The following is a 26,341-nucleotide window of genomic DNA, read 5'->3' on the forward strand; positions in this document are numbered from 1 at the left end:
TTGACTTTACTTACTTGCTTTTGACACATGCCAGTTGTTTTGATTTACTTCTATTAAACCAATCAAATATCATGTCATTTAGCATCATGCAGAATCATTCAAACAAACAAAAAAAAAAACACTATTAGGCCTTCAAACATTTTATGTTATAGTATATAGGGATGTCACGATACGGGCAATATCATGATATTAAAACTGCCACAATATCGTCGTCGTCATGTTCACAAATTTAAAAGGAACGCATCAGTTAAAAAAAAAAAAAAGTCAGGTTGATTTCCATTTGTGCAGTTCTAGCACCCTCTAGTGGCTATTTTATTAGTGCAATTTAATTTGCATTAGGGATGTTTTGGCCTTCTATGTTTAAAATCGATGCTAATTGTCAGATGAAGGGGAACCGAATTTGCTTGTGAAGCGATCAAAGCAAGTAAGTGCCTCAATATTGTTATCAGAGATTGTAGGTGGTTTATATGCATTGCTGTTATGTACAAAAGCACAATTTTTTTTTTTTTTTTTTAGTATGACCTCTCTTTTTTACAATATTGTGATCTTTTTTTAAATATCGCCAACGCCCCCACAATATCGTGATAATTATCGTATCGTGATGTTTGGATATCGTTACATCCCTAATAGTATAGTATCGTGTAGTATATACAGAAGACACCTCATTCAATGTGTCAATTTCTTTATTCTCATTTCTATTTCCATGATAGATTCTCACTGACAACCAAATGCGCAAGCGATATCATTCCTTGAATAATCCCGGCTTGTAATGGGACGAACTCGCTTCTCTGTTTGTGTTTGTGGCGCGTGTGGATCGACGTTAGCCAACTGCAACTGGCAGGTTTCATCCCTGAGTGAAACGAAAGGCCATCAGGTGATGCAGCAGAAAGTCGGCTCCTTCAACCACTTCAACCAGCGCCAGCTCTCGCGCATCTACCCCTCGTCTTACCGCGTCGACTCTTCAAACTTCAACCCTCAGCCCTTCTGGAACGCAGGCTGCCAACTTGGTACGCGTGCATGCGCTCTGCTTTGACGCGGCCGTCTGTAAATAAAGTGAAAGGCGTCTTGTCTTAAAAGTGGATCTAGAATCAATGAAAAGCACGATGATGATGATGATGATGTCATCACACATTGTGGGAGTCTCCTGTGAAGAGTCGTAACGGAACGGCTGTCATTCCAGTTGCCCTCAACTACCAGTCCGAGGGTCGAGTCCTTCAACTCAACAGAGCCAAATTCTACAGCAATGGCAACTGTGGCTTCATCCTCAAACCCAAATGCATGTGTGAAGGTGAGCGCGCATACCGTGAAATATTTTGCATTTTTCTCATAGTGCTGTACATGTAATAAGTTCGTTTTCATGTTCACGACATGTCTGTATTGAACCGGACCTCAGTTAAACGCCGCATGAGTGAAAATTGCTGTCCTAGCATTCACGTAAAACGATAAATATTTATTTCCATCATTTTTTTAACGTACATTTTTAGGTGCCTTTAATCCAAATTCGGAAGATCCGCTGCCAGGTCAGATGAAGAAGCAACTGGTGCTGAAGATCATCAGTGGACAGCAGCTGCCCAAACCCAAAGACTCCATGTTGGGGGACAGAGGAGAGGTCGATACATTTTCAGACACAATTAATGGATAAAACGGTCAAATGACATCATAGTCATACTGCATTCCTGTCTCATGTCAGATCATTGATCCCTTTGTGGAAGTCGAGATCATTGGCCTTCCCGTGGACTGCGCTAAGGAACAAACTCGAGTGGTGGATGATAACGGTGAGTTTATGGCAGCGGTCTGCAACCTGCACCTCAAAAGCCACGTGTGGCTCTTTACTGTCGTCCCTCTCATGTGGATCTCTAAAAAAATAAAATAGTACAAATTAGGATTTTTATATATTTTTTTTATATATTTATTTTGTAGATAACATATTCTTTAAATAAATGAATTAATGATTTAGATTTTTTTTTAAGTTAAATATTAAAATAAACGTCAGAGTCCATATTTGTAAGTTGCCGGAAAAAGAGAGACGAAAGATAGATGGGAAGAAAAAAATAAATAAAAACTTGAAGAGGAAAAGCAGGAAATTACCAGAAAAGAAAACATTAAAAAAAATAACCATAATATCAAATGTCCCAAAAATAAAAGTCAAGTCAAAGTCATCTTTATTTAAAAAAGGCAGAAAATTGCCCTAAATATCTTTGGGATTGCCCAAAAAAAATCTGAACATTTATTTAAAAAAAAAAAAAGCATTCAAAAAGTAGCTATAAAATGTCCAATAACAAAAGAAGAAATCACAAAAATTGCCATAAAATGTCCACAAAATTGGCAAAATGTCATATAAAAAAAATTTTTTTCAAGGCAAATGTGAAACAAACGTAAAAAAAAAAAAAAAGCCATAAAATGTTCAAAAAAAGAAGAGATGCAGAAAATGACCATAATGTGTTTATAAAATTGTCAAAAACAATTTGGCAGAAAAGTCTAAGTATGTATGAAGAACTAAGTCAAAAAAAAAAAAATCCAAAAACGGAAGACAAAAGATAGCCAAAAATGAATCTCTACATATTGGATCTTGCATATTTTCTGTTTTAGTTGCTTATTTGTCTTATAATGTCTCTAAAGACAGGAAAAGTTTATCCACTTAAAGCTTTTCACACTTCATCATCATCAGGGATTTCTCAACAAGTGTGAAACTTTTGTTTTACCTTTTAACATGTAGGTCAGTTGTGGAAGTTTAGTTGGTAAAGCAGACCAGACGGCTGCAAAATAACACGTCCGGCTTCCAGCAAAATTCACTCTTGGCTAAGTAAGATGCTGCATTTTTTTTGTTCTGCTTGTTTGCTCACTGAATCTTAAGAGAGAATCAAAAGGTAGTAGAAATCATCCTCATTTTCCAGGATCATGTTAAAAGTACACGATCGGGCTTGCTTGTGTGATGTATTATTGACGAGTGGAGTCCAAGTGCGCATGCGACAGCAAGCAAGCCAAAAAAAACACACACAGCCTCAATAATTGATCACGGCTGAGCTGTGTGATATTCTCATGACTGTACTTTCACTTGTCTCTATTGTTTTTGTTAACTTTTCACATGTCTCCTGTTGTGCCTTCAACACCCCAAATCTGTTTTTTAGGTTTCAACCCGATGTGGGAGGAAACGTTGGTGTTTACAGTCCACATGCCCGAGTTGACCCTGGTGCGTTTCCTGGTGTGGGACCACGACCCCATTGGCCAGGACTTCATCGGGCAGCGCACCATCGCCTTCAACAGTATGATGCCAGGTGAGGCTGAACTCGTCACATGCTTGCGGATGTTTTGTCGTTTAGGCTGGATGAGATCTTCTTTCTTTTCCTATTGTTGGCAATGAGACTCTCTTAGAAATGACGCGTTTGTTGCAGGTTATCGCCATGTGTACTTAGAAGGTATGGAGGAGGCTTCCATCTTTGTTCACATAGCTGTACATGACATCACTGGTAAGGTAGGTATTTCCGTGAAAGCCATGTCGGTTCCCCATTCAACATTTGAAAATTATTGAATGACGATTTCAGATGCTTAGAATAAGTTGACAAGTGGATCGGATTTGATTACCCGCCTGAGTTGTAGGCCTGATGTGCAAATTCAAACTATACAGATATCGTTTGTAATCTACACAGAGGAATGAATAAATAAAAGGATCTGTTTTCAAGAGGCTTCCAGCAGGGCCAGTTGTTGTTGTTGGAATTTCAACTTGAAGAAAGAATGTAGCCGTTGCTATAAAACATTTGTGTTGCTTCCTCTGTTTCAGTGCACTCGAGCGTTTCCAGTCACGTGTAAAACTGTTTGTCATATTGTCCTTGTTTCAACCTTGTTTTTCCAAGAACTTTTCTGCTTTTTATCTTCCTTCGCACCACACGCGTTTCCTTTCTTTTTCATCTCTTCCTGTCTGATTCTCTCTCTTTTTTCCTGTCTGTCTGTCTGTCATTCCAGTGGACCCCTCTTTTAGCAAACGATTCATTTCGAAGCAGGACATTTTTAGGAACGTTGAAGCTGCCACTCAAAGCTCAGGTGTAGTGACAGCCAGTCGGCACCTTGCATGAGCCCAATTGACTCGCTCGCTCGCTCGCTCGCCCTGCACAAATCCCGCTCGTCCGCTTGACAGAAAAAGAGCAACTCATGCCTGGCATGAGTTATTGAAGCTTTGACCTATCTGCACTTTCCGTGATCCATCAAGTAGATCCAATGTATTGAAGAACTCTTTCACATTTAAAGCTGTTTGAAAACAGAAAAGTTCATTTGGAAATCTAGCCAGCTTCCTTTTTTTTTTTTTTCCTGCATTGAATTGGATTATGTCATCATTTGAAATACATCTGGTATATTAAAACGAATTTTAAACCGGATTACTTTGTAGACTTGACTTCTAGTTAGTCTCTCACTGTCATGTCTGACAATTTGAATTATTTATTGGGAATAAAGCTTGCATATATAAGACCCATAAGTTTCCAGGTTTCATATAACCTCCCTAATAACGTTTAATACATTAATTTCTGCACAAAAAGCCAATTTCATTTTATATTAAGTGGGGGAAATAAAACTGTTTCGAACGAATGGAACTTTACTTTAGATGGCTTGCTTGACCTTTCCTTTTTAACTCATTCGCTCCCAAAAACGTGTAAATACGTTTTTTTTTAAATGTTCTAAGTGTCCCAAAGACGTATTTATACGTTGTTTTTTTTTAATGCTAGAGCATACAGAAGGCTTTGATGCAGCAGAAAACTAAATGGGATTTCAATGAATTTCAATGAATCTGTTTTGGATCGTGGGTACATCCTAGACACAACTCGCGTTCCGGCTGGAGCCTTTTTCTTTTTCTTGACTCTTGTGGTAAGGGGCAGTTCATAGTTTTTAACAGATTGCCCCCAATGGATTGAAATAAATCAATGGCAATTTCATTTTGCTGAGCAAAAAATACTGTTTTGAGTTTGTGAGTGAAAAATGAACCAGCTTGCATCTATAGACACTTTAAGTTCACCTACAGAAATACCCGAGTGATCATTAGCATACTTGTCGTCGTTTCCAGGTAAAGTTACATACATTGAAAGAACTTTTTAGTTTTTCCATTCAGATCCGTTTGTACAAGACTTGTTTTCGTCCCTGTTGTTTGTTCATCACTGTTAGCGTCACTTCAGTGTCAACACTTGGACTACTTGGATCTACTTCTCACATGATTTTTCAAAAGTTCCTTTGCATTTACTTTGGAACGATTCTGTTTCATATTGGACGCAAGCAGACCGTCACAGTCGTCACATTGTTACCTGTTTGTCTTGTCATTGTTATTTTTTAAACTTATTGTGCATCTTCTGGGCTCAGGAAACAATCGCAATTTGAATTTCAAGGACATTGTACTCAAGTACTGTGCAGTATTAGCAACTGCGGTATTACCGGATTTTCCGCACTATAAGGCGCACCTTCAACGAATGACATATTTTACAAATGTTTCCATATATAAGGCGCTAAAATAGAGGCTGAGGTTACGTTATGCATCCATTAGATGGTGCTGTGCTAAAGGGGATGTCAACAAAACAGTCAGTCAGGTCAGTCAAACTTTATGAATAGATTACAAAGCAGCTTTCTGACAACTCCAAAATGAATAAACAGCTGTTTTATTATTTTCTCTGAGGTAAAGTATTTGTATTAGCCAGCGATCCAAGATGGCGGCATCTCCGATCTTGCAGGGTCACCGATGGCGTCTTGACAGCGAGACCTGTTGCGGCTCAATATTGATCCATATATAAGGATTATAAGGCGCATGGTCAGCTTTTGAAAAAGTTGGAGGCTTTTAGGTGCGCCTTATAGTGCGGAAAATACGGTAATTAGGAAAAAAAAAAAAAGTGTTCAATGCGTTATATACGCACTTGATAGAATTGTTATATTGTGCATAGCCTTTACGGTAATATTTGCACCAAATACAATGTTACTTTTTCAAGTAAATATCACTCCCCATTTGACAGTGTGTTTGTTTGACTGTCGTCGTGAGACACTTTTTCACTTGTAATTTCATTTCACTGAGAGGAAGCATGTGGTACAATCGAGAGCGATCGGTTTTGTGTCCCAGGAAAGTCCATGTGGATGTTTTCACTGAATGAGCATGTTGACTCCTTTTGTAAGACTGTGCGTTATACATTAATGCCGTGTCCCGGCGTTATCCGCATTCCGGCAGCTCTTACTTTTGCCGTGTCCTCTTTGACTTTTCTGTTTTTGACTTGCTAATTCAGCGCGTGTTTGACAGTTGTTGTGTTTTGTTGTGCTTTCATCAGGCCAAAGCAGCCAGCGGCATAAAAGGCCTGTTTCACAGAAATCCAAAGCAGGCCTCCCTCGACAGCCATGCTGCTGCACAGCACGGCCGTAAGCCGCCGTTCGGCGCCCACCTCCTGCGGCGCACCGCCAGCGCGCCCACCAAAGGTCAGCCCAAAGTCAAGAAGGGCCTCGACGAGGTGGCCCTTCACACCAAAGACTGCAACTCGGAGGGCACAAGTGAGGACCGAGAGTCCGAGGACAAGGCCTCCGCTTCCTCCTCTCACCGGCCAACACCACCGCCGCTCCGCAATGGCGAGTCCCGCCAAGCCAAGGGCCAATGGGAACACCCCGACACCAATGGGACTTTTCACGCCGAGGGTAAAGGTAAGAGGCCTCGTTTTGCTCATCGGCGTCCTTCGAGCGAGCCGTTGAAACGGGCCGGCCGACTGCGTTTTCACGACCCTGATGCGGTTTTTGCGCGAGTCTCGCTTAACGGCTCCTGCCGGGTGCGAATGTCTTCCAACTGCATCACGTGCGAGGAGAGTCCAGACGCAGAAAGAAAAGGTCGTGTTGAGGAAAGGCGGGGATCGAAGTCCAAATTGTCGGACGACCGGGACGCAAATAATTGTTGGAGCGAGAAAATGGTTCAGCCCGCAGCTCACGGCCGACCAAAAGCTTCTCCGCCGTGCTCGCGGTCGCTTCCCCGCTCTCAGGAGGCCCGAGTTCCGTACTCGACCCGGGCGCTCCTACGACCCAAGCCGTTCCCCAGATCCAAAGCCCGGCAAATGCTGGCTGCCCAGCACATCCCCAGCACGTCTCTGCCTGATGAACGGCAGAGGAACGTCCTGTCTTGCAACATTCCCCGTCGACGCTTTCCCAACACCATCACACCAGCGGATTATCGGAGCGACCTGCGTTGGCACCAGGCGGCGGTGGCCAAATACGCGAGCGGCGACGGCAGTCCGAGACTCTCGCTCAGCGATGACAGCAGCAGCTGCGACAGCTTTGGCAGCCTGAGCAGCTTCGACTCGCTCCCGGTGCTGCCTCGAGGTTCTGTCCTTGACAGCCGCAAGAGGGCGGTCGGCACGCTTCAGCGGGAGATGAACGCCCTGTTCGCCCAGAAAATGGAAGAGTTGCGTCATAAGTCACCACTCTTCTTCGCTGGTAAGGACAGCTGGGATCTTGTGTCGTTGCCCTCCATGCAGTACGGTAGAAGGTCATTTTTTCGTTCTGTTCAAGTAGATCCCAGATCCGCCCACACCACTTCCTGTCCTCTAATTCTCCTATTTGCTCCCCTTGTAAGCGAAAACCAAATTCATATTTCAAATATAACAATTAGCTGTTTAAACGCGTTTTCCAAAAGTATGTCCGAAAAAGTGACTACTCTTAACACAAATATTTGATTCAAATTGTGTTTGTCTTTGCCCAAAATGTGCAATCTGATACTTGCCACATCTCACAGATAACACAACTGGTAAGTTTTCAATTCTTTATGAATGGAAGTCGTCTCAGTGCAGGCATCCGAGTTCAGTTTTGCTTTTAGCTTAGTTTTTGTGGCCCTATTTATTGTGTTTTCTGGAGGCATTTTGGTGACGTTTGACATGCTTTGGGGTTTACTTTTGCAGGCGACGATCTCTTTTCAATGCTGAACGGTTATCGAATTCATTTCCATGATGGTCCGTTGAATGCCAAATCACCGAGTGCCTCTTAACCAAGCACATTTCCATTTGAATGAAACTTGGTGTGTTTGTTATTAGTGATGGGACACGACTAAATTTCATGTTTTTAGGTCAATCAGGCAAAAGGAATGACAGTGTTGGGTCAATTTCACAAAATAGGAATTGTTGGAAAGCAAATGAAACGAGGATTAATGCATATTTTAGTCATATTTTGTTTTATCTGAGCGTGAAATTGACCTTGTGGATCACGTGACCTTAACATTTTTTTTCAAAAGTTTCGCAGATCTTTCACAGAGTATCTATTCACTCAGATATTCATTAAATATTCACTGAAAGTTGAATATTCATTGAAAGTCGGAGTGTATGGATACTTTGACTCCTTACTGTAAAAAATAATAAGAAAATAAAAACATTTCAGAAACGTATGTCTGGGAAAATATCACATCATCCACAAGGTGAATTTCAAGGTCAGGTCAAGTTATAGGTGAAAAGGTCAAGTTACTCAAATATGCACTAATTTTCTCAATGATTACAGATTTGGATCCTTGTTGAATTGACCCAGTAGTTCCTGGGATATAAAAGTTCAAAGAAAGGTAGCCACGCCCCTTTGTCCAAAAAAACCCATCAAAATTCGGTGGGCCACAGCTCGCAAGCCCAAACTCCAATTTGAGATTTATTTTTGTCTCATCACTGCCAAGTTTCATTCAAATCAAATTCTCCGATTTGTCTGGGTGATTTTGAATGTGGAGCGACCGAGTTCCGGACCTCGATTAATCGATGCTTTTCTATGGAAGCCCCCGTCTCCTTTTCTTTCCAGTTTTTGCTGAACTCCTTTTTCCTGTTTTTCCCTTTGCACGCTCTCTCTGTTCCTAGTGCAGAATTGAGGGGATGACCAGAACCAGGTAAACCTGCTGAATGCACACAAACTCAAATACTCCATAAGACTATTAATGTGCATCTTCACCCAAATTTCTCTCCATCTTGCCCACCTTTTTCCTCCTTGTCCACCATTTACTTTTTAAGTATCTTCTTGGTGCTTTTCTTTGTCAAGGTTGAGTTGAATTAAACAGTTGAAAGTATTTTATTTTATTTTTTTTTCCCTCTTAGTTTTCACATACTCGATGTTGCACAACACAAACTCATCCATCCGGAGGTGCGCATTGAAACTCTTTGTGACGTCGCACGTTCCCAGCAAAACGTTTTGGGTCTGACCGGCCGGCATCTTCCCCCACCATCGGAGCCAACGCACCACCAGGTGGTGATCAACAGCTCCGCCCCTCTTTTCACCTGAGTGGTCCAACACCACACACGGCCGAAAATCAGATGACACGACGACAAAGTCGATCATCCAACGGCGGCCTCGGGTGTCCTGGTGCCAAGTGCACATATGGACACCCGTGTTTCAACATGGTGTTTATGCACAATCCATGACGAGCATAAGAAGTCCAATAACAAGTAAAAGCAACGCAATTCCTTCTGTAAACATCCCTTGTGATGTTTTGTTTTGTTTTTGGTGTTGTTGCAATGTGACGACATCCAACCTATTTCATTGTAGATCAGGGCAAAAATGTGTTTAGAAACATGCATATCATTATTCAGGATTTAATGTACAAAAACTGTACGTTTTTGCATGCATAATGCATGAAGAAGAAAAAATAACAAAAATAGAATAACAGTTAAGCAGGTGAAATAAGAAGAATGTTTATGGAACCCCAAAACATATATAGAGCATGCATTTTACCTGAAAAATAGGTAACTAACTCATTTACTCCCAATAACGTGTAAATACGTGTTTTTTCCAATGTTTTAAGTGTCCCAAAGACGTATTTATACGTTTTTTTGTTTTTTAATGCTAGAACATACAGAAGGCTTTGATGCAGCCTCTCAACTGCAAAGAACGGTTGCAGAAATGGTAGTTATTACACAAACGGCCAGCAGGTGGCAGCAGAGCAGAGATCAACCTGGGCCATGTAGAAAAAAAAGCTTAAAATTTTAAATAATTTGTGAAAACTGATGAAACTTAGCTCTCTTCTAATGCTAATTGCTGCAAAACGGAAGCAGATAGAAACATGAAAGAAGAGACTTTAATCTTTCTTTTGCTTTTATAGCAATCGAACTCAATATTCTGTGGGCCTTGCAAAATCAGTCAAAATCCAGTCAAACAGCCGCGAGCGAACGGGATTGCGAAATGTGAAAATGGATGAGCTAACGGGTGTTTATTTGTATTCCAGTACTAAATACAGTGTTCCCTCGTTTTCCGCTGGGGTTAGGTTCCAAAAGATAAATGAAATCCGCAAAGTAGTTAGCTTTATGTTTCACAACTCTTATAAATGTTTTAAGGCTCTAAAATCCCCGACCGCACAATTTATACACTTTTCTCATTGAGGCATTTACATGTTCTCACATTTCTCTCTTGTTCAAACATTGACAATGTTCAAACCTTCATAAATTTTATAAAATGGGTATATTACTGTTAAAAAAAATATGCAAAATTGCACTTAAAAAAAAAATCCGCGATACAGCGAGACCGCGAAAAGTGAACCGCGTTATAGCGAGGGAAGACTGTACCTAAATTTCTGGCAAGCAAATAGGCGTCACTATTCCAGTAGTTTTAGAGTGAGCATATTTGACAAATGCAGTATTTATCCCAATTAGCAAGGCAATTGTTAAATGCACTCACATTAAGTACATCTAAATGTTAAGAATATTGAAATAATCAAGTTTATAATTGTGTTCTTTTTGTTCCACAGTACAGCGGCCAACTGCTCCACTTCCATTTCCTGCACCAAATTCCAGGGATGCTACAAAGACACATTGCAACTTTTCTTTACAGCATTCGTCAACATTGCCGCGGTCGTCCTCCACTCCAGCCGACGCCGAATCCCATTTGACAGTTGATTGGAATCCATTGGCCGCCAGTCCCGGTCCAGGAACTCGAGAAAACCAAAAACTCCAAACATTTACTCGGACACTGTCGCTCCCGGTGACCTCCGCTGAACCAAATCTCCAGACGGAGAGCACCCGCGTTCCCCAAACGATCGGAAGTACGCGATCATCCTTGGAGCGCACCAAAATCCAGAGGGGAAACCTGCGAGCGCTTGCGGACGAGGCAAGCAATGAAGTGGCGGTCAAGTCTGAGGCCAGATTGGAAACTTCTGCTGCAGCGGCGCATGTGGAAACTCCTGCAGGTGCATCTCGAACCGACAGCACTCTGTCATCGTGCGGACCGATAAGAAGAACAAAAAGCCAAGGCCACGTTGGAGCGACGGCGCGGTCGCTCGTGCCGCAAGTGCGCACGGACGCCACTTTGAACGACCGCCTTTGGAGCAAGCTGGAGCCGGAAAGCCATCGGGACAGCATGTCCTCGTCCTCCAGCGTCTCCTCCGGCGACACCGTCATCGACTCGTCCCTGACCAACCTGGCCAGAAAGAATCTTCCCAAAACGAGTGTCCCTCGCCACCGTTGGCCGCTCGTCTCCTTCGATAGCCCGCCAGTCAACAGAAGCAAGTCCAACCCGAATCTTCCGCAGAGTGCGCCTTCCAAAGACGGGCCGGCGTCCGCCCGCCCGCTATCGCCCGTCGGGCCGACGAACGCGCTCGCTCAAAGACGGCATACCTGGAGTCGGCTTTTCATGGAAGGCCTCAAGCGGACTCCGTCGGCCGCAACGCCGCCGTCGCTATCCAAAAGTCTCGGCGATCTCACGTCCGACGACATCTCGTGTCACTTCGACAGCAAGTACCGTAGCATCAGTCGGAGCTTCGTCGTCAGAGCGACTGGAAAGGCCGGCCCGGCAAAAGCCCGACCCAACAGCGACCTGACGGAGCAGCTACGGAAGCTGACGGACGTGGAGCCGCTTAAGGCCAGCGACTTTGCTCGTCAGAACCCACCCAGCGAATATCGAGAGGAATCCGCTGATGAGCCGCAATCGATTCGGAGGTCGTCTTCCAGGAGCCAAAGCCGAGTGCGATACATCGCCAATCGAGCTAAGAAGGCCCAGGAAAGGAATCGGCTGCAGAGCGCGATTCGAGGCAACCCGAGCTTTGCTCATCCTGATAACGTCAACGGAAGTCGTGCTTGCCCCATCGAGGAGAGGGGAAATCCGGAAGGGGCGTGTTGCGTCGCGACCAGTCCCTGCGCCAGCCCCAACATGCTCAGTCTGGCTACATCGTCAAGACATTTCTCTGCCTCGCCGCAGCCCGGAAACGGGGACGTCCTTGACAAACTTCCGCTTTACTAACTTGGATACTTTGAACAGAACACCCGCAGAGCCATCAACTTTTTTTTTGAAAAGGTTCCAAAAAGTGTTTTGATTGATTTGAGTTCAGAAAAGGTAGCTTTGTTCACATTCTGCGTTCACAAACATTGTCCTTGACATATGAAATGACATTTAGTGATAATTACATTTTTTTTTTTTTTTTTAAATGACTCTTTATGATGATGACTTTGATCGAATAATCTGTATTTTAGGAGGAAAACATCCAGTAGCAATATGTAAAGTCGGGTCATCTCTTCTTAATATTTACCCCGAAATGTATAATCGGAACTTTAGGAACAAAATGGTGAGATTCTTCTCTGCATTCTTATTTGTAGCTCGTCCATCAAGCAATATTAGAAGAGCGATGGCATTGCTTTCATGTGAAACTTAAACGTGCAGTTTCTATGTTCATATATTTACAATGCAAGATCAAAGTTTTTATTGATACAATTCGTTTGTGTGGTGATTTATTGTAATGCAACGATGATTTTGACCTGTAGCATGTCACAGCACTGAGAGAATTACCGGTTACTCCTTTTTAGCCTCTTTTAGGTGACTGCATGTCTAATATGCACTGTATTATTGATCCCATGGATGGGATTTTATTTTACTCACATTTTTTTTCAAGATGTCCCAAACTTTTTGTAGGACACTTTATTGGTGTTTCCATGCAAGAGAATCACATTGTCATTTGTTCATGCTACTAAAACAAAGCACGTTTATTTGTCGGCCTGCTGTATTGTTTGTACTGACATGCCAGTTTCTTGTGCAAACATTTTAGGGACAACATTTAATTTAACAAGATGTAATTAAATTAATACATTACAAACAATGATTGAGTCCTGATGAGTGACTAACTTGAAAAAAAAAAGTGCAGAGCTAATTGGATGTCATCATAACCACCTTTCAACTGTTGTGAAAATGTTTGAATAGTTTCATATTTCATTTGTAACGATAAGAATGCAGTCATTTGGGGTTCGAAGAATTTCAATTGTCTACTTCCTTGTTTTATTGATGCTGACCGACAATATTGTACTACGCGACCAGTTGCCACTTTCTCACTTTCTTTCCAGTGCCATTCATGGTAAAAGTTTGGCATGTTTCAATTGATACCAATTTTTTATTTTTTATTTTTTATTCAGACCGATACCAGTACAAGTGCTCAACAACTCAACTCTTGACTAATACGAGTAATGCTTTTGATACAACATTTTTCAAATAATTTTTGATTATTTATGAAAAGGGCAGAAAAGTCGCACTGCAATGCAATCGAGAATTTACAATCACACTAAAACTCACTCTAATTCAGGCTTAATTTCTAATAAATAAACAAAAGTGCAAAATAAAACTGACAACACCCTGAGTTTTAGTCTTTGTTTAAAATAAATTGAAATATAAAATAATACAAGTTCAACTGTTAAGCAAGACACTATGAAGTTGGCAGTCAGCCACTGTTGATACATATTGCTATTTTTTTTTTCTTTTTACCTATTCAAAATAAGAAAATTATTGAATTGAAAAAAAAGATACAGTGAAAATACAAAGTAGGCAACAGCTGAGTGTAGCAATCCACAAGTAAAAGCACGACCTTGCCTGTGGGGCTTGACTAATCAAAACAAAAGTTTGCCACTCACTTGTAAACGTTGTTTAGTGGACGCCTGATTCCCAGCAAAGTCAACTGTGTCATCCTGGATCGAGATTTGGCGTTTGGTGGTCATTGTGTCAGCGCCGGCCGGCGAAAGCGCGCGACTATCTAACCCGGAAGTAAATTCGGCTAATGCACGTCTCCAGATCGAGCGCGCGTCTCAAATCCCGATTGCCATTGGCTAGCCGTAGTTGTCAATCAAAGCTACATCTGAAAGGAGGTATGTGGTTGGCTGGCCATGCTTTACTTGAAACAGAAGGCGCAAGTTTACGTGACTGATAAAAGGATTTTTTTTTAAAAACAACTTCTCCTTTCCCTGTCGCCACTTTTGCTCCCATTTGCCTAATCCGCCTAATGGCAGGAGCGCCACTGCCTGTACTGCTTCCAACAGGAAAAATAGACCCTAATGCATTGAATAGTTTTTTCGCAGTCGATGAAAGGATGCACACGAAATAACTGGAGAAAGTCATCATTCCACCCAAATTAAGTTGAGCAAAAAAATAAAAATAAAAAAATGTTTTGGTAACACTGCGATTGCACTCTATGTATTAATATCAACCATATAAACATACATATAGAAATTTCACTACAATCGGTAAATGAAAGGATGGACATGGATGGAATTCAAAAGAGAAACACTCCGATGGCCATGAAGACATTTAGTTAGCAAATAAAAGTACAGTAGCATATAGTACTTGTATTAGTGCTGTCCAAGCATGAATAATCCTTATAAACATAATGTACAGAAATTGCATCTTGATGTTGATTTGAGAGGATTGACATCATGGATGCAGTTCACTTTGAAAAACTTTTTTGTCAGCCACATGTGCCGTTGACTTCCTGATAGTAGAACAACCACAAGCGTATGCTAGTGACTGCTATCGACTGTCGCGGTTTGTGGAAGGTTGTGGACAAGAATACCTGGAAATAAAGACTCGATAGCGGCTTCTGGTGCTCGCCCATCCCCAGCGAAGGGGAAAAAAGTGCTGAACATACTTGCGGTGTTTGCGAGCTGAAGCGTCAAGAGACTTTGTAGCTAAAAAACGTTTTCTTTTTTTTTTTTTTCGGACTGGGGGACTGCTGGGAATTCCACGTCAGAGGTTCTGCTGAAATTGAGCCTTATGCAGAGTGACATGTGAAAGGATTTGACCTTGGATTTGGTGCGTGTGCTTTCTGCTCTAATTATCAAGTCCGCTTTGTCGCATTTACCAGCAGTCGCCTTTGGCAAAAAGCCATCAGACCCCCTACTGGAGCGGAGATGTTTTCTTTTCTTTTGCTTTTTATGAAGACGTTGGGCTACCCAGTCGATCTCAACGTCAACCACCGCCTCATGAAAGTGATTTTTTTTTTTCAAGGCGAGCGCTCTCTGTTGGAAATCTTTCGAAAAACAGACACGACCGTACGTTTTTTGCGAATCAATTTAAACGACTCGCTGACAATCCCTTTGAATTCCCTTTTGTAATGAATTGTGATCCCAATCTGCGTCGCGCTGACAAACAATTCCAAGCGAAGTTGAATCTTCAATCTTCGCATCCCGAAAGCCACTTGACGCTTTCTCACGAGTCGGACAACGGATTCTTCAAAGGCGGCTCTGTTGTCACTTTGTGCTTTCCGAAGCCGACGGCCTCCTCTGGCTCGCTGTCGCATTCTGCCGGGCCTCTTCTTCAGCTCTCAGAGACTCAGCGAAGCACAACATGCTCGCTTCAGCGCCGGCCGCAGACTCCATTCCAGCCAGCAACGAAATACAAAAGACGGCTTCATTAGGATTCCCAGACAATCCCGGACACTCTTTTAAGGACGTATTTATCTCGACCGCTTGGTGTGACTTGTTCTCTCAATTGAAGCCTCCTTCACTGTGTGCCGCTTCGGTTCACGCCGAACCGAATGTTTTGTCTCAAAAAAAAGAAGAAGAAAAAAAAAGAATGCAACCCCTCCTCCATGATGAAGTCGCTTCTTATTTTGAAAGCTCCATCAACTTGTTGGACGGTGCCAAAATCCACAGCAAAAACAAGATCGCTTTCACGGTACATGAAAAAGCAACTTTTCACGTATGCTCCTTCAAATGAAAAGAAAACACGTTAACGTCATTACTAATTTGTCCCTTTTTTTTTTCAGGAGTCATAGACAATCGTTCCAAACAAAAATGTAAGTGCGCAATGATTGTTCAATTGATGTTAAATGGGAAGTCAACCCAAATTTTGTCACCACTTGTCTAAACACAACTTTATGATGAATACTGTTGAATCCTACAAATTAAGCAGCAAAATCCGCCCATTTTTATCCAACTGATGAGGCGGCCATTTTGCCACCTGCTGTCAGCTGAAAATGACATCACAGGTTGCTCAGGTACCGACCAGTCGCGACTCCGCTTCAGAAAAGCGCAGCGGCGCGATTGGCCGTTGTCGGCGGCCTGATCAACTGTGATGTCATCTTTAGTCAACAGCCACTGGCAAAATGGCCGCCCCCTGACATAGATAAAAACTGGTGAATTTTGCTGATTAACTCGTAGCTACTCCACAAGCACAATATTAATGAGAATGTCGTGTTTAGACTAGTGAGGGGGCACATAAAATACAATATTGCAAAGAAATTTTTGGGGGTGACTTCCCTGGGATTTGTTTAAATTATCTATCTATCAACAGTTGACACTGTTAAAAAAAATCAATAAGGTCGAGGTATTTATGTTCTTTTGTAAGAGAATGCTTGCAAATCAGCTCCCCTTTCCAAACCACGCAAACGCCCACATTTGTCTTGAGACATTGTCTTTGTCAACAATCCAGTTTGAGGTTTCCCCCTCGTAGGACCTCCCTTCTGTCCTCCCACATTTAAACTCGCCCACTCTCGTCTGCTGTGCAGAACACTTGCACCATTCGTTGACCATTTCTTTGACTTCTTCTTGGTGGTGTTTTTGTTGTTGTTCCATCCACGCTTCATAGGTGAGTACAAAATTGATAACACAAAGAAAAAAAGTCTTCTTTTTTTTTTCCAAAAGTCATGTTGAAATGATACGCAATTGTGATTTTCAGGCTTTTGTGCAGAATGAAAGGCTGCATAGTTGTTGTTTTCAGTGTGGCAGCGCTTTGTGGATGGACGTTGGCTGCAGGTAAGAATCGTGCTCATAATGCTGGCGACATGAAAACGACAATATACGTTGTTGGCTGAAACGTCATAAGTCATTAATTTGGCCAATTTAACATTTAAGAAAAACAAACGTATACTTTTGTTAGTCCAAACGTGTCGGTGTCCTAATCTAAAGTGTTGAAAATGGCCGCCTCTGTTTGATGATGCAACATTAACGGTTGAACAAACGTGCTGTTTTTAGGGCTTTGTGAAAATGGATGGAGGCACAAGATGCCAGTGTAGTGCTTATACTGTACATAAAACATCCTCTAACTTCCATAGGAACTTAATTTGACCTTCTGTAAACTTTGAAACACACTTAAACAAGTTGACGCTTTGTGACACTCGAAGCTCAGTGGCCACTTGCTCCCTCCTAAGAAAAATTGCTTTGAAGCTTTGCAATGGCGAACAGCTGTTGAACAATTCTGAGGTGTTTCCTTTGCTCTCGTGATTTCTGAGAATGATCCCAAATCTAATTGAACCAGGAAATGTATTTGTCCATTTAACTCATTGGCGATCAAAGTGCGAATGTTTCCATTTAGCTTCTTGGTTAGAGAGCATCTGTCATGACTAGGGGTCATGCAGGGGTCATGTTTGAGGTCTTGACTCATGACTGGGTCACGCCAGGGTTACGTTTGGGTCATGATCGTGAGCTCAAGTTTCTGTTTTGTGCTGATGTAACTCGCATCGAGTTTCAACTGGTTTTTAGGCTATGTGATGTCAGGAGCTATCTGATGTTAAGAATCTTTCATCTCTTTTACTGGGTCAACAGCCAACCAGATGATACCGACATGTCTAGCCACAAGCAATGAGATTGATTGACTGTCTATTTAAGCCAAACTGAAAAGTGTGATTTTTTTTTGATTTTTTTTTGTCGGATTATTGCCTCTGTTCCTGCGTGCATCTCCACAGCCCAAGAGGGTTTGGCGTCTCGTGATTCTCGATGCATTCTCAGTGTTTCTCGTCTAGTCAAGTTTGTTGTACGCCTCTCGATGTTATGCGAATAAAGAGTTCAAATCTTTTTTGTGTCTGCCCTTTTGGGATCCAACGTCAGAACGTAACATTTATTAAGTTACAAAAAAATATATTAAATGCTGAAACATTGAAGAGTTGGATGTGAATGGTCAATTACATTCATCTGACAAGATGATATTGCATTTTAGATTCATCCAGAAATGTCACCTGTAAAGCAAAATATCCCTGAACTTGGTGTACCGTAAACACGGTTTCAACCTGCATTGGGCTCTGGCTGACCTTTTGGAAAAGAGGTCTCACGCCCAACCAGTTTTCTTCAATGTGATTCTGACCCCGCCAGACCCAATTGGGCAGCATTCCATTTCTCGCCAGCGGACGTCGTGCTGCGTGACGAATCAATTAAGCAACGCGTTCCCTGCAGGCGGGCGTCTCCCACCATCATCTTGATCATTATGACCCATCTGTGGCCACTTTTTTGTGATGAAAACACGCCCCCTGGCCCCGTCTGATGTAAGGTCCCGCAGACATGCTGGGAACACCGCTGGTCACAGTTCACACTGATGCCATGGGGATTGTGGGGGGGGGATTTTTGTTGTTTACATGCTGAAATGAAGGCTCGTTACAGAGCGTTCCCTCACTTTGATTCCCAGATAGCCAAGTGGCGTGCATTATTGTACACAAGGCCTCTTTTGTCCTTTAGTGGCCGCTGAGCTTATTTACTGCTGCGGCCTGAGAAAGGCCAATGGGACACAAAGCAGCAATAGAATCCATCAGGCTTTCTGAAGCGGCTCCAAACATAAGTTTGGAGACATCAAACCAAAGTCAATTCAGGCTTGCTTGGTGACTTTGACTTGTTCTTGAGAGAAATGCTGCTTATTCTTTCTGTTTGTTTGTTTTTCTCCCACCCACATTCTAGGCACCAAGGAGTTATCCATCACCACTATAATGGTATTCATTTTTTTCCCCCCTTGCAGTAAACTTCTTTTTCTACACTTTTCACTTTGTTGTTTTACCACTACTGCATTTATTAATTACTGGTGTCAGGGTCTGAAGTTTTATTTATTTTTTGGCTAAACTGTACCCACAGTTTAACATAATCTACCCACGGTTTAGCATTCTGTGGCATTATGTAATACGCATGCGCACGCAACGTTCGAGTGGTTGTTTGACAGCAGTACTGTATCAGCAGCGAATGGCTGCTTTTTTTTTTTTTTTTTCTTAAACTGTTTTGGCAGCTTAACGATGGATTCGGATGAATGGATGACGGAAAGATGAAGTTTCTTTTGCCAAGTACGGCGTATTAATTGCGGGGCGCAACAAAACGCGTCTGCATTTCACCAGCCTTCAGGTTTAACACGGAAGTAAAAGAAAAGTGTTGGAGCGCCTCACAGCGGCACAAGCGCAACATTACACATTAACTGAATACATAAGTCTTCCGGTTCCCTGGGGGTTGCTTGCGCATGCGTATTACATAACTCCACAGAAGAGCTAAACCGTGGGTACAGATTATCAAAAAAAAAAAAAAAAAAATCAGACCCTGACACTAGAGGGCCTCCGTAATTAATAGCTATAATGTGCTTGTTAAAAAAAAATATATATATATATATATATTCTGGCTATATTTCGAGCAGTTTTTGCAGTTCATCTGTTGTCATCTCACCCACAATCCGCATTCCAATAAAACGCTGCCCCTGATGTGTCTCAGGAGGAGCCGTACACAATGCCCAAAGGTTCCGGGGGAGAGCTGGAAGGTTACTGCATCGACCTCATCGCCGAGCTTAGCCGAATACTGGCCTTCAAATACAAAGTGCATCTCGTGAAGGACAACCGCTACGGAGCCATTGATTCCAGCGGCAACTGGAACGGGATGATTGGAGAAGTCATCAGAGGAGTAAGTCACAAGCAGCGCCGAGTCCAAACATGACATCGGATGGATGCGGCTGAACTCAACCTGACCTTCCTTTCAGGGAATGGGGGAAACATATAGTGATTGAATCAGTGTTTAAAAACTAAAATGCTTTTTAAAAATGAAAACTCTGAAACTACATCTTACAAGTTTCAATATAGTTGGCTCAAAATAAAACAAACAAACAAACAAACCCAATGTGGGTCACAAATGGACCAATCCACTATTTGTGTCAATTTGACCTGTCGTTTTTTTAATTCATTTATTTTTCTTGTACAAAACAATCCTTTTTTTTTGTTTGTTTTTGGTGCAAAATGATCCGCAACTTGAGCCACAAATACAACGGATGGACCAACGTGGCATGTCTATTATTATCAGTGGATTTTCTTTATTATCTGGATTACTGTATGATATCAAATTGGTCTATAATTGCGGATAATTATCGGCAGTTTTCTTTAGTATCTCTCATCTGTTTGGTGTCAAATTGGTTGATAATTATCGTGCATCCCTATTTATGAGTGGACATGAATGAAACCAACTAAAACAAACTATTAATATAATGTAATAATTAGGAGCCAGCTGAGATAGGCGCCAGCACCTCCCGCGACCCTTGTGAGGAATAAGTGGTCAAGAAAATGGATGGATGGATGAATTAGGGATGGGAGAGTACCGATGCCAGGTATCGGTATTTGTGCCGATACCAGCCTTATTTTCAGGGACTAGTGATGCTAGTGATTGTGGTCGATACCCGTATAGAGCGCCATCTTGTGGCTGTTTTATGATCAGGAACTAGAAATGATAGGAATAGAAAATGGCCATTAATTTCTTTCTTTTTTTTTGAAGGAAAAATACTAAAGCCTATTGTAGTATAGATCTTTTTTTGAAATAATTTCCTTTTTTGGGGGCAATTTTACGTAGTAGTGGTTGGTATCGGTATTTGCTATCGGTATCGGTGACTACGCAAGGCTTTTGAGTATCGGTATCAGTATCTGGAAAAAAATAGTTGTATAGAATATCCCGAGCAATAAATTTATATCATGTATTTAATATAATGAAAAATGTTCTTCGTTTTTTTTTTCATGGTCATGTGAGCTTTCAGGGTTCATTTTAACTGGATTTATTTCTGTATTTCTTTATTTGCTGTACATTCGTACAAAAGACGGAAGGTCAGTTGTTTGAGCCTTGTTGTTTACTTTATTATACCACACTATTTTTTTTAATCTTGCACTCGGCAAATACTCCATGAAATAATAATAATAATAATTGAATACAAAACTAATATAAAACAAACAAAAATGAACCTAAATTACAAACCAAAAGTCAAAACGAACTCTAATGCAAAATCCCAAACGTATCAGCACTTGAAATGTATCAGTAATAATAGAATTGGTTCAGATCTCTTTGAACATGCGTTCTTCCAATCCGTCCATTAGGAGGCTGACCTGGCCGTGGCTCCGCTAACCCGCACTGCACTCCGAGAGCAGTACGTCGACATGACGGCCACCTTCATGTCGACGGGCATAAGTTTCATTCTGCACAAAGACGTGGCCTGCGGCGACAGATGGCTCAGCCTCCTGGCGCCCTTCTCCACCCAGATGTGGGTGGGCGTCCTCATGGCCTTCCTGCTCACCGGCCTTTGCATCTTCCTGGTGGGCAGGTATGGGTCACGTTTTTACGAGCTGCATTTTGCAAGAAACTCATTGTACCATTGAGCTAAAGTCCGTATTATACATTCGATGCCCTTTTTACACTTCCTCCTACTTTATGAAACTATTTTTTTTTGGGGGGGGGGCTAAATTTAATTTATTTATTGATTGATTGCATTTTTTTCATTTTATTTTGATTATTATTATTAATTCAATCTCTGATGTAATAACCTTATTTATTGATTGATTGACTTATGTTTTCATTTTATGATCTGTTCTTATTGCTGCTGGACATGTCAATTTCCCAGAGGGAGCCATCCCAAAGATATCAATAAAGTCAAGTCTTAGTCGAAGTCGAAAAATTTTGCTGAAATACCTCATGATTTAAAAAAAATAAAAAATTAAGCTTTAATCCTGGAATCTCTTCCATAAAAACTTCAGTACACTTTGTGCATACAATTCAGAGCAGTAATGGAAAAAAAAACCAAATCTATTTTCATGCAACCTTATCCTCTCCCTGAGCCTTCACCTCATCATGGTGGTGGTGTTTGTGTGTCCCAATGATCCTCGGTGCTAAATTGCCTGACTTTATGCCCCTTGGCAATGTCACCCAAGGACAAATGGTCCTACGTAAGGAAGCAGACGGCTCAATCAATCAATCTTATGTTATTCATTTCTTTTTAGTTTGCACTGATATCATTTCCATTGCTTTCTTATGCCCTGCATTTAGCCATTTACCTTATAATACATTGAGTCCAATTCTTTTTTTTTTAAAGGAAGAAAATGTGTTCTCTGTCGCCTTGTGTATTTGTTGGTCTGTTTTTCCAGGATCAGTCCCAGTGAATGGGCCGAGCCTGACACAGATGAACACCAATTCACTCTACTGCACAGCTACTGGTACATCACAGGAGCGCTCACCCTGCAAGGTATCCCGGCAACCAGTTGAACTTAGACACATAAGCTCGGCGGCAAAAAAAACAAGCGTTTCTTTTTGCTGTCTAGCACGCCAAGCGTTCAGAAAAGGAGAAATGTCTCCTTTGCAGCTTCAATGGAAATTGCTTGCTTGCTTACAGAAAGTGGAAAATCTGCTCAAACATGTTCGGTTTCAAGTTTGTAAACAGATTCAGAATCGAAATGGAAAAAATCAAAAGAGTCACTATTTTGTTTTCGTTTCATTCCATTTCCGAGGTCTTACCATCATGAAGCCTTTATTAATAACTAGAGCTGTCAAACGATTACATTTTTTAATCAGATCAATCACATCTTACAATTTTGATTAATTATGATTAATCACTGACTTAAAAAGGCTTTTTTTCCCCAACATATTTTGCCCGCTAAATTTGAAGCGCACCTGTTATGTGTGAATTTTTTCGACATTTAATGTTATGAGGACGTCTTCAAAAATTGATATCCACTGCTCACACTCATCCAGCTTTTTTCTAATCAATTAATTATTTACATCATTCAAAATGGGGGAAAAATGACCTACGGCATGTGGAAACATTTATGAAATGCTTTACTTGAATGCATGTAGTTATGTTTATTGCTCAAACTCCAACAGCTACCTTGAACGTAACCATCCGCTGTCGGCTCAAAAGGATCATCTGGCGTCCAAAATTAATAGTGTGATTAATCTGCGGTAATACAATGATTAATGCGATCATTTTTTGTGATGAATTAATTAGTTAACACTTTAACTTTGACAGCACTATTAATACCATTCGTGTGTCATGCAAGTATAAAATGAAATTGACCCGATTTCAAACACTTTCTACGTCCATATTACATATTTCCACAAATGTGAGGTGACATCAAAAGTTAACGCAATCACACACAAACCGATGGACTGAGTGCTTCCAAGGTTCTTCAGGAAATAAATTGTCTGCGTGTGCTCTTAGGCGCTGGTCCTCATCCCAAAGCTGCGGCCGGGAAACTAATCAGCGCCATCTGGTGGCTGTTTGCCATACTGCTGCTGGCTTGCTACTTGGCCAACTTTAACGCCGCACTGCACTCGGACGACAAGCACATCTCCATCAAGACCTTCGAAGACCTCGCCAACCAGGACAAGATCGAATATGGCGCAATGGAGGGTGGATCGACCATGCTTTTCTTTAAGGTGATCGGCGTTGGGCGCCAAGTGTTGCGATCATGCCATGTCGAGGTCTCAAAAAGTCTTCGTCCGGTTCCTCGTGACTGTTCCAGAATTCACAGAATCCCGTGTGCAGGCGCATTCACCAGCACATGGAGCGTAAGAAGAGCTACGTGGCGAGCATGGAGGAGGGCATCCGCCGCACGCAGGAGGGAAACTTCGCCTTCATTGGCGAAACCGCCTCCTTGGACTCGGCCGTGGCTCACCACTGCAAACTGATCCGCTCCCAGGACGTTGTCGCCATGAGAGGTTACGGGATCGCCGCACGTCAGGGTGAGTCGCCGCTCGCTTCCATGAAGGGGTCACCGACCGGATTCGACGGCCCGGATTCGTTGTCTTCCTCAGGCTCCCCGTTGGTGAAAAACCTCACCGCGGCCATTCGTCAGCTGACCGAATCCGGCGAGCTGGCTTACTTGCGGGACAAGTGGTGGGTCAGCAGCTGCTTGGGAGAAGACGGGACCTGCGCCTCAGGGACCCTCCAGCCTTATGATATGCGGGGTCTCTTTCTGCTTCTCGGTCTTGGTCTGGGCGTGAGCCTCCTTTTTGCCCTGCTCGAGCTCCTGGCCTTGGCTCGCAATCGGGCCCAGGAACAGAAGGTACGAATGGAAGCGTCTCATTCTGTAAATGGTGCTTTTAGTTCAGTCTGGCATCTTCTTTACTGTCACAGAACTATAAAAAGTACGAGGTGACTCTCGTCACATGAACACGCAATGTAGCTGACTTTTTTTTTTATAAAACGTTTTGGGGGAATTCATGACAGAAGAAGAAGCCTCGTGGCTTCCGAGAGCGAGAGACGGCGGTTCCTGTGCTTGCTGCGTTGCCATGTCGGCTTGTCTCAAAGAAGAGGCACGAGTCTTGAATGCTCTTTGGTGGATTTAATCAGCTTTTCATGGTGAACGGTGCAGAATCGCCATACAGGTTAACTAACCTGTTTTGCGTCTTGCAGCTGTTCTGACTTATGTCACGGCACGTCACGTCACGTTGCGGTCAACAAAAAATACGGCTACCCAGCTCGACTCACGAACTCGTACTACCGGGAAACGCGTCTATTTGAAGCTCCCGGCATTCACCACCTATCATGTGGCCCACACACCCACGCATCACCATAGCAACCACACACACGCACCAGGCGACATATGCTATGGCGACTCCAGAGGCGGTGATTTTATATGTTAAATATGAATACATGAACAAGCAGAATGGGCATGTTTCTTATCCAAGGGTAGGAAGCTTTCCACAAGCGTTTAATTTTTTTTCTGGATTTCACATGTGGATTTTCATGAAGCTGAAGAAATTACACAAGCCGGACAGAAGGTCGGGCGTCGGCATCAAGGTAAATCCGGTATATTTCAAAACAAAACCGTTTGCAAACTCGTTTTTTGAGGGGAGGGAAGCTCACTAACATAGCATGACATGAGTCAGACATTTAAAAAAAAAAAAAGAGCACAAAATAGATTAAACATAACAAAATAACATGACTATGATTGGCTGGCAACCAGTTCAGGGTGGACCCCGCCTGCTGCCGGAAGCCAGCTGGGATAGGCTCCAGCACCCCCGAGACTCTTGTAAGGAGCAAGCGGTTCAGAAAATGGATGAAAATAACACTTTAAATACAAAAAGTACTTATCCATGGTAGAAGAAATAATGTCCAAAAAGCATATGGATGAGACAACAGACAAGTGTGGCTATTGTTTACAAATAAGATTCTATATACACGGTTGTTATCACGTTAACTCAATTCTCCAGCGTGGTCTGGCGGATGCACATTTCCTGACACGGACAGTTCACGCAACGCACGCAGTGTGAATTGTGAATTGAAGCCGTACGGAAAAAACTCCGCGTCCGTTCCGCAGTCGGTGTGAATTTGGCGTTGACAGCATTTCATAACTTTGAGGTTGCTGGAAGGGTAACACTGAAGGAAAATACCATGCTGTTGACAAAAGGGAAAAAAAATTGAATCGTGTTGCACCATTTTGTTTCTTCATCCCCGTTTCAGAAATCCTGCTGCTCGGTGTTGACCTCTGAGCTTAATCGACGCTTTGGCGGTGGAGGAGAAGCGACAGCGCAAGACGCAAGTGACAAAAGCAAAGCCTAATGCAAACAAGCCACAGACGGAGAGCGTCTGTGTTTTTCCTCGAGTACATACAAACACACTCACCTTTTTGTGTTTCTATACTAATATTTAGCCGATGTTTAATATCTGTCCAGAAATCTGAACGATACTATAAAACAACATCAAAAGTAGCTTCATGCTAGCCAGAGAAAAAAAAAGTGGCACTAACATTATCATTGGTAAAATGCTAATTCCTACTAATAATGCATGAATGTCCTCAATTGTAATTATGTCTTTATAATGTATCTTCTTGAGTCATTCAAATAAATATTCCTCTCTTCAGTGTTGAGTTTTCTTTCAATGCGAACAGTCATAACCTCTCTCAGAGATATGCGGGTTGTTCTGCATCACTGGAAAGAAGAATATCTGCGTAATCACATCACAATCGCTAACAAAATTAAATAGGCTTAATGTTGACGTAACTTTCATTTATCAGAACAGCATATTCAAACTGATATAGATTTTAGAATCAATTGCACATAGTTTCAAATTCCTTCAATCTTGGATATTTAAAAAAAAATGCATTATTTTTTTTTTTACTTCTTATGTTTTGATCGCTGCTCGCTGTCGTGACATCGACGGATGA

The 26,341-nt window shown here is 42.1% G+C and overlaps 2 protein-coding genes and 1 long non-coding RNA gene across 4 annotated transcripts in view; 2 read left to right on the plus strand and 1 right to left on the minus strand.

Annotated features, from left to right (window-relative positions):
• Positions 1-10,814, plus strand: part of plch2a (phospholipase C, eta 2a) — a 41,540-nt gene extending 30,726 nt beyond the window's left edge. The window contains exons 15-23 of the mRNA XM_077511933.1: positions 825-1,007; positions 1,181-1,288; positions 1,485-1,609; positions 1,691-1,775; positions 3,129-3,275; positions 3,393-3,472; positions 6,288-7,741; positions 8,820-8,848; positions 10,697-10,814. Of these exons, the coding sequence (XP_077368059.1) occupies positions 825-1,007; positions 1,181-1,288; positions 1,485-1,609; positions 1,691-1,775; positions 3,129-3,275; positions 3,393-3,472; positions 6,288-7,670 (2,111 nt within the window). The 3' untranslated portion in view covers positions 7,671-7,741; positions 8,820-8,848; positions 10,697-10,814. The remainder of the gene's footprint in view (positions 1-824; positions 1,008-1,180; positions 1,289-1,484; positions 1,610-1,690; positions 1,776-3,128; positions 3,276-3,392; positions 3,473-6,287; positions 7,742-8,819; positions 8,849-10,696) is intronic.
• Positions 666-13,955, minus strand: LOC144013291 (uncharacterized). Of its 2 annotated transcripts, XR_013282201.1 has the most exons (4): positions 13,836-13,955; positions 1,477-1,856; positions 950-1,042; positions 666-850 (listed from the first exon to the last, which is right to left on the minus strand). It is a non-coding gene; the product is annotated as an uncharacterized LOC144013291 (long non-coding RNA). The 2 variants fall into 2 exon arrangements; XR_013282202.1 differs by lacking the exon at positions 1,477-1,856 and having other exon boundaries at positions 13,836-13,951.
• A 2,669-nt stretch (positions 13,956-16,624) lies between these two features.
• LOC144013281 (glutamate receptor U1-like) lies at positions 16,625-26,037 on the plus strand. Its single transcript, XM_077511926.1, has 10 exons — positions 16,625-16,782; positions 16,873-16,949; positions 18,858-18,889; positions 19,647-19,832; positions 21,281-21,504; positions 22,322-22,419; positions 23,392-23,609; positions 23,696-23,915; positions 23,988-24,238; positions 25,639-26,037. The coding sequence occupies exons 2-10, from the start codon at positions 16,886-16,888 to the stop codon at positions 25,735-25,737; spliced, it is 1,392 nt and encodes a 463-aa protein (XP_077368052.1). The 5' UTR covers positions 16,625-16,782; positions 16,873-16,885; the 3' UTR covers positions 25,738-26,037.
• Positions 26,038-26,341: the final 304 nt, after the last annotated feature.

Source organism: Festucalex cinctus, chromosome 2 (genome assembly GCF_051991245.1).
Source record: "Festucalex cinctus isolate MCC-2025b chromosome 2, RoL_Fcin_1.0, whole genome shotgun sequence".
Classification (NCBI taxonomy): domain Eukaryota; kingdom Metazoa; phylum Chordata; class Actinopteri; order Syngnathiformes; family Syngnathidae; genus Festucalex; species Festucalex cinctus.